General features: G+C 49.2%; 1 protein-coding gene across 1 annotated transcript; it reads left to right on the top strand.

The window, feature by feature from the left end:
- Positions 1-591: 591 nt before the first annotated feature.
- On the top strand, positions 592-8,065 carry Foxr1 (forkhead box R1). The gene is made up of 6 exons (XM_085828258.1): positions 592-652; positions 5,323-5,397; positions 5,500-5,743; positions 6,020-6,178; positions 7,367-7,608; positions 8,013-8,065. The coding sequence occupies exons 1-6, from the start codon at positions 592-594 to the stop codon at positions 8,063-8,065; spliced, it is 834 nt and encodes a 277-aa protein (XP_085684384.1).
- The last annotated feature ends 274 nt before the right edge of the window (positions 8,066-8,339 follow it).

The raw sequence follows: 8,339 nt of genomic DNA, 5'->3' as shown, positions 1-8,339 counted from the left end.
TCCAGAGTGCTGGGATTAAAGAAAGGCCTAAAGTGCACCACCACGCCCTTTTTTTTTTCCTTGCCTTTAAAAACAAAAAAAACTTGCTGGACTAGCAGTCTGCACCACCACGCCCCCGCATTTAAACTCCTCCCTAGCTCACCCACCCAGAGATACACCCCCTCGAGCCAAGGTCTCTGGATTCCCAGATTTGCTTGTGTAGTTTATGGTAACTTTGAATCTGCGCTTCCGCCGAGTGTCTGATTACAGGCGTGTAGCTCAAAATCTGGTTCTAGGAGGTGCGGGCTTCGAACTTGCTAGACAGGCACTCTACCAGCTGAGCCACATCCGCAGGCGCAGGAAAACCTGATGAGCGCGAGCTGGATGGATCCTCAGGCAATCGTGAGTGTCTGCAGGGGTGCTGTACTCTTGACCGCTCCCACCTGCGATTGCCCGCGGTTTGAGGAAGCACCTTCCATGCAGGCGAGTCTCTCCGTCTCTTGCACCCCGCACAACTCGCCTCCTCTAGCCTTAAAAGTGGACCCCAAATTCCAGGACCGGAACTTCTGGGCCAGCCTCCATGGCCAGGTTCCGGGCTTGCTGGATTGGGATATGGGCAACGAGTGCTTCTTGACCTTCACCACGACACACTTGTCCGAGGCCGAGCAGAAACGTGAGTGGGGGCGGGAGAAGGGGGGAGGCGCGTGGGTGGCTGCGGCATCGAGTGGGCGGACTGCCTCTGTGATCCCAGGCTCGCCAGCCTCACTGGGATCAGGGTCTCGAACCCCACGCAGCAGTGGGTGTGGCCCTTACCGCCACTGAGTCTCCAGAGCCCACGAATTGTGGGCTATCACCATTTATCCCGTCACACACACACACACCCCCGCCCCCAGAACATTCCTAGACCTCCTCTGAGCTTTGGCGCTTGGGCATGGGAACTTGGCATGCGTTAGGCTTTATTTTTTGGTGTAATAAAAAAAAATCATCGTTCCCTTTGGGGAGGAACTTTGCCTCTTTGGTCGTTGCTGGTTATGATTTTGTTTTGAAGCCCAGACTTGCCTCAAGTCTTTACAGCTGACCTACTGGTGCTCTAGGCATGGGCCACCATCCCTGGCTGCTAGCCCACCTCTCCTTGTTTTATCTGTAGTACAAGATGGAGTTAATATTGTCAAAAGGATGGCAGACCTGTCCTTTTTAAGGTTTTCCTCTTCCGTGGACCGAAAGTTCAGTAGTTTTAGGTGATCACCCTTGCCTTTAAAGTGCTTTTTTAAATCCAGTGCAAAGTCGTTGGGTTAACACTGCTTTCCTCCCATTGATAGCCAGAGCCATCATTTCCACATCCACACATGGAGTAAGTCTCACTCTCCAGAAGCTGAGACCAGAGTGACTGAGCCCAGGAGTTCTAGACCAGCCTAAAGGTGGCTTGTGCAAGGCCCTAGTCTTGTTTCCGGACAGGTTTTGTGTTTTGTTTTGTTTTGAGACAGGTTCCCACACTTGTAGCATTGGGCTGGGTCCAGAACTCTGGATCAGGCTGGAGTCCCTGGCTTGGGACTATTTATCCAAGTAGGAACGGTAAAGTGGAGGCATGGGATTCTGGGGAAAAGTGTGAATGGCAACACATGTTGAGTGGCTTTGGTCTACAGTTAGAATTTCAGGAGTGAGAACTCTTGGACCAAGGCTTGAACCCTGAGGCATTCCAGTGTAGAGACTGAGGAAGCATAACCATCCCCAAGGAAGACAGCCAGGAATAAAGACAGTGGTCCAGCCTACAGGAACCCTGCGGATAAGATGTTTCCAGGCCTGAGATTGGGAGCTAGGCAGGAGGGTCTGGAGCTCAAGGTTAGCCTTAGCTTTAGCAGGACTCAAGGGCTGCTTGGCTAGAGACTATGCCCTCCCCTTCCCCCAAATGGAGCAATAAAGGGGGTCAACAAAGGGAAATGGGGTGAACCTGATCAAAGACATCATTAGATATGTGTGTGAAAGTGCTGTAACATTTTTATTTGTTGGTTGTGAGACAGGGGCTCACTGTCTGACTGAGGTCTTGCCATATGACATGCATGAAAAGTCAGCAGCCGGGCGTGGTGGCGCACGCCTTTAATCCCAGCACTCGGGAGGCAGAGGCAGGCGGATTTCTGAGTTCGAGGCCAGCCTGGTCTACAAAGTGAGTTCCAGGACAGCCAGGGCTACACAGAGAAACCCTGTCTCGAAAAACCAAAAAAAAAGAAAAGTCAGTAACTCCTATAGGAGTTGGCTCATTCTGTTATGAGGTTAAACTCAAATTGGCAGGCCAGGCAGCAAACTCAGACTCACTGAACCATCTCATAGGCTCTGATATGCTTTTATGTCTTCTAAAGGTGCTGTGTAATTTTTGCATTCCAAACGTAATCCTTCTACCTCAGACTCCCAAATTCTGGGATTATATTACCCTGTACAGCCCCCCTTGGCTTTACAATGTTTTTATGTTGGTCAAAGTTGTCATACAGTTTTTGTGCCCCAAATTCACAATCTTCCAATTTAGACTACTGGGATTACAGGTGTATATCCTTACAGATATGTTTATCAATCAAAATTGTTGTGCCTTTTTTGTTTTTGTTTTGTTTGTTTTTCAAGACAGGGTTTCTCAATGTATCCCTGGCAGTCCTGTAACAGCCTTGAATTCAGAGAGACCACCTGCCTCTGCCTCCCAAGTGCTAGGATTAAAGCCCTGCACCACTATACTGGATAAAACAAAAAAAACTTTTTTCTCGAGACAGAGTTTCTCTGTTGGGCCCTGGCTGTCCTGGAACTCACTCTGTAGACCAGGCTGGCCTCGAACTCAGAAATCTGCCTGCCTCTGCCTCCCAAGTGCTGGGATCAAAGGCGTGCGCCACCACGCCCGGCTTCAACACAGTCTTAAACAATATTTTGTCTTGTTTTGTGGTTGAAGATTGAACCCAAACTTGTGCCTCTCACACGAGGGTTTTCCTGATGAACTATATGTAACCTTAGCCCTGAGGTCTTTTGGTTTTCACAACAAAAACATGGGGGCCTGGGAGGTGGGTCAGTGGTTAAGAGCACTCAACTCTGCAAGTATGCGAGGTTCTGGTTTTAAATCCCCAGCACCTGCCTCAAAAACTAGGCCTGACTGTCTGTGCCTGTACAGTTAGGAATGGAGGGGTACTTCTGGAGCAGTGAGAGACCTTCCTGAAAAAACTAGAGGCAACTAGATGCTTAGCAGGTAAATGTTCCTGCCACCTGGGTCTCATATAGTATGCAGAGAGAATCAGCCCCTTCAAATTATCTTATGACCTATACACAAGACACATGTGCTCCTATACACCAATGAACTGTAATGAGAGAGAGAGAGAGAGAGAGAGAGAGAGAGAGAGAGAGAGAGAGAGAGAGAGAGAGAGGACCAAGGAAGACATTGGAACTCCTGGCCTTCACATGTACTCGTACAGGTGCCTGCATACACACCCCATACATATTCGTGTTCTGCCACTCACATAGATGCTCCACAGCAGATATACATCCTCCACATCACCCACGTACACATATACAGGTGCCCAAACACATACATGCTCTACGCTACACATGAATGCCACACACAGAAAACCACAATAAAGACAGACAAGATGGCTTAGCAGGTAAAAGGGCCTGCTGTCAAACCAGATGACCTGAGCGTGGTCACCAGAGCTCACAGGATGGAGAGAACTTGCTGGGTGTGGCGGTGCATACCTTTAAGACCTCCCCCCAAACCCCCATAAAAAGAAAGAACAAAAAAATTTGTGCAATGAAGACACTGCAGTTTAAGCCTGGCAGTGGGGACATGCGCCTTTAATCCTAGCACTCAGGAGGCTGAGGCAGGTGGTTCTCTGAGTTCGAGGCCAGCCTGGTCTACAGAGGGAGTACCAGGACAGCCAGAGCTACACAGAGAGAAGCAGTCTTGAGAAATAAACACAATCTCCAAACACTGCAGTTTGTAACAGAAAATTCTCAAATCTGAGCTGATGCTTATTAGGTTCCTTTGTAGCTGGATGGTGTGCGTAGCACCTGTGTATGTTTTACCATTGTTTTGGTTAATTGTTTTTTTTTGTTTGTTTGTTTTTGTTTTCCTTCCTTTCTTTCTTTGGGGCGGGGGTTGGTTTTTCAAGATAGGATTTCTTTCTAACTCTAGCTGTCCTGGAACTGGCTCTATCTACCAGGCTGACCTGGAACTCAGAGATTTGCCTGCCTCTGCCTCTAGAGTGCTAGGTAGTGTGAGCTACCACTGCTTGGTTGGTTTTAGTTTTTATTTATTATTTATTTACTTATTTTATTTAATACAGGGTCTCTACGTAGCTCTAGCTGTCCTGGAACTCACAATAGAGAGCCTTCTGCCTCTGCCTCCTAAATGCTGAGATTAAAGGCTTGTGCCACCATGCCTGACTGTTGTCCTTGCTTTAATTGTGGTTCTATGGGTTGAAGTCATGTTGAAGTCATATCCAAGTGCTCAGAGCTCTCTTCTCAACCAAGGAATTTATTTTTTGGTATTATTTGCATACGAAGAGACCTTTAAGTCTCTGCATAGGCCATAAGTCACCATCTAAAAATTCAAGGCTCTCAGATCTACCCGCAGACAGGAACTCCACCATCTGTGACCTCCACTTTCAGTCCTACAGACTGTATAAGGGAGTAACTCAAAATTTACTAAGGTCAGGCTATATAATGAATGACACTTCTGGGCAGGGGCTGAGAGATAGGGCTGAACATTGCCTGATGTGCCGCCATCTTTCCGACCCAAGAAAATGTAATTTAATTTAAAATATGATAATCATGAAGCTGGCCTTGTGATACTTGTCTGTAATCCTGGGAGGCTGGGGCAGGGGTATAGCAAATTTGAGGCCAGCCTGGGATTTAGAACAGGAACTCATTGTCAGGAGGAAAAGGAGCAGAGGGGAGAGAGAGGAGAGATACTGAGTTTGCAGTACTTGTCAGTAAACCAAGCAACAGCACCCAGTCCACAGCTCTGCCATATAGACTAGAAGAGAAGTCTGATGTGTAGCCAGATTTGGGAGCCTTGGATTTATGGATGGTAACTGACAGTCATGGGCATGAGTGTTCAAGGATAGTATGTGTGGAGTAAGAAGAGAATGCAGAAAACTTGAGGTCAGGGGTGAAGGGTACACCAGTCTCTGTAGCCTCATACTACCCGGGCTTGGCCCACACTTGCCTCAAGAGATCTTCAAGACCCCAGATCATGGGGTAACAGTGGAAATTCTAGAATGTCTTGACCATCTTTTTGCCAGTTGCCAAATACAGACTCCCAAGAAATTGAACCACCAAGCCTGCCTTTCTCTTGACTCTTCTCTCTCTTTTGGCCAGTTGCCCTGTACAGACTCCAACTTGTTGAACCACCAAAACTGCCTTTGGAAAAAAAACCCAACCCTGATAAAGATGGTAAGTAGTGAGTTCTGTGGACCGGATCCCCTCTCCTGAGCTGGAAGCACCTTGCTCCCCACAGCCACAGAACTATGAGAGATCCCCTGTTCCTCTGCCCAGGTCCAGACATTGAGCCCAATCTGTGGATGTGGGTGAACCCAAACATCGTGTATCCTCCCGGCAAGCTGGAGGTCGCAGTGAAAAAGGAAGACCAGAGTGCGCTGCCTGCTTTCCAGCCAGCCCTGAAAGAGGAGGAAGACAGCTGTTCAGAAGCTTCGGAGGTACAGCAGCCATTGCCTCCTTGCAGGCAGAAGAGGAAGCAGAGGAGAAGCACATTGCCTCTTCCCCTAGCACCTGGGAGGAGGTAATGGATGGGTGGGCACAGGGCCGAAGCAGCAGCAGCTGGGTTTCGGAGAGCCAATAAAAGATGAACAAGTCTAGACCTGACCTGGACCCTGGGGCTGGGGAGAAGGTTGGATAGTGGATTCTAGACTGCTCCCCTTTTTGCCGTTGCACACTGGAGCTGAGACTGAGGAGTCAGGACCAGATCCTACCCTGTGCCCCTCTAGCCTACAGAAGAGGAGGAGGCCAAGGCTCATGACGACAGCTCCTCTCTGGCTCTCCCATCCCTTCCCACAAGGGCTCCACTCGAGAATCCGTGGAGGCTTCCGCAAGCCATCAGCCCAGAGGGGAGGCTCTGGTCCCGGCCCCCTCTCCATTACTTCCATCTGATTGCCTTGGCACTCAGAAACAGTCCCCCCTGTGGCCTCAATGTACAGCAGATCTACAGCTTCACTCGGTATGTGCCCAGGGCGCCCTGTGAGGAGGAGGAGGGGAGAGTCGGGGTTTAATAACTTCCAACCTGGCCCTGGGCTGCTGACGCAGTTTCCCCTTCTCATTTTATATCCCCAGGCAAAATATATGCCTACTCAGCGGTCAAAAACATAACCACTGCCACCCCTTCGCCACTTACAATCCAGCTGTCCCTCAAATACCAATTCTTCTGGGTCAAGTTACAGTTTCTCCTACCATGTCCCCAAAGATTAGCCAGAATAGAATCCAGCATCCCCAATAACATCTCTGCTTTCTGCCCCTTAGACTGTCCTGCCTGGCACAGAACCTTGTACCTCCAAGGGTCAAGGAAGCCTCACTGTGAATTTGCATTGTATGTGTCTCTGTGTGTTGTGTGATCATTAAACTTTGGGCCTCTTTTTTTGAGACAAGGACTCACTTTGTAGCTCAGGCTGACTTGAATATCACTGTATAGACTGGGCTAGCCTTGAATTCAGAGACCTTCCTTGCCACTGCCTCCCAAGTGACAGGGTTTCTGTGTGTCGCACTGGCTGTCCTAGAACTCGCTATGTAAACCAGGCTGCCTTCAAAATCAGAGATCTACCTGCCTCTGTCTCTTGAGTGGTGGAATTAAGGATGTGCTACCATGACCAGCTAACCTTTCACTTTGATAGTCAGTCATACATAAGTGTGAGGGAGGTCTTCCCTGGTATTAGACAAAGAGCTCCGTGTCTCAAAGTGTTTATCTTGGGTGGTTTAATCCTATTCTTGGTTCTGCTTTGTTCCCACTGTCAAAAATCCCCAGCCCTCGAGAGAGGGGCGAAAATGAGCCTGAGACTGGGGACATTATACTGGGCTTAGAAGAAGACATTTCTCAGCCCTAGCATGGTGGTGCAGGCCTGTGATCCCAGCACTCAGGTAGGAGGAGGGCCAGGGGTTTAAGGTCATCCTCAGCTACCCAGTGAGTTCAGGGTCAGTCTGGACTACATTAGACTGTCTCAAAGATGGAAAGAAGGGAAAAGAAAAACGATGGTTCATAGGCTGAGATGTGGTTCTGCTGGCAAAGAGCAATTCCAAACCGGCCTGTCCTGCTTCCCAGGAGGCTGAGGCTCCTGGCCCTGGGGAAGAACAAGGACCCCAGTGCGTCCTTTTCAGGGGTGCCACGCCTGTCATCACTCTTCCTCCCTGTCCACAGAGAGCACTTTCCTTTTTTCCGGACAGCCCCAGAAGCCTGGAAGAACACAGTCCGTCACAATCTCAGTTTCCGAGACAGCTTTCAGAAAGTGCCGGCCAGTCAGCAGGGCGTCGAGGCCAGCACTGGGCCTCGATCCTGCCTCTGGAAGTTGACCGAGGAGGGACACCGCCGCTTTTCCAAGGAGGCCCGCACCTTGGCTTCCACTCAGCTGCAAAGTATCCAACAGTGCATGAGCCAGCCAGGTGTGAAGCCTTGTCATGCGTGAGCACAAGGGTGGGGGACCCGAGGCCCAGACTCTAGGCTAGATGCCTTCCTGGATCATACTCTCTCAAGACATCTGCAGGAAGCAGGACAGGCGTGATTGAGACCCTCTAAGTTATGAGACCTCCCATGAGAGTGGGAGTTTGTGTACAAGGAATAGGGAAACTGAGGTTGCCTCTGGCTCTGCTCACAGCCCAGAATCCTGGTTCAAATGGCCTTTGAGCTGGGTAAAAAGTAGGAGGGCTTATCTATTAAGAGGATTCTGCCTTAGCAAGCAGAAAGGCTTCAGAAGTGGTAGCCATGGAGCCTTAAGCTCTGTGAGATAGCATAGCAGACCAGGGACAGAGCGGGTCAAGATTGCAAGCTCCTCTGAACTCTCTTACAGATGTGATGCCCTTCCTCTTTGACCTTCAGGATGAATCATCCATGCCCTATTAAAGTCTCCTTCAGCAATACCTGTGTGTGTGTGATCTCTGAGGATGGGGCTAAGCATGACTGGGATTCAGATCCAAGAATGAAAGTAGGGGTTCTGGAAACTGGCAGATGATAGATATAGATGACAGACTTGTTTCTCTGGAAGCTGGCAGATGATAGATAGATAGATAGATAGATAGATAGATAGATAGATAGATAAACACAGACAGGCAGACAGACTTGTTTCCCCATGGATGAAATTAACCAATTGTAGCTGAATCTGAAGTATAAAGAGGGC

Source organism: Mus caroli, unplaced genomic scaffold (assembly GCF_978045245.1).
Source record: "Mus caroli unplaced genomic scaffold, Mus_caroli_1 scaffold_11, whole genome shotgun sequence".
NCBI classification, from domain to species: Eukaryota; Metazoa; Chordata; class Mammalia; order Rodentia; family Muridae; genus Mus; species Mus caroli.
The sequence above is the reverse complement of the archived record's forward strand: the minus strand, read 5'-3'. Positions and strand labels throughout refer to the sequence as shown.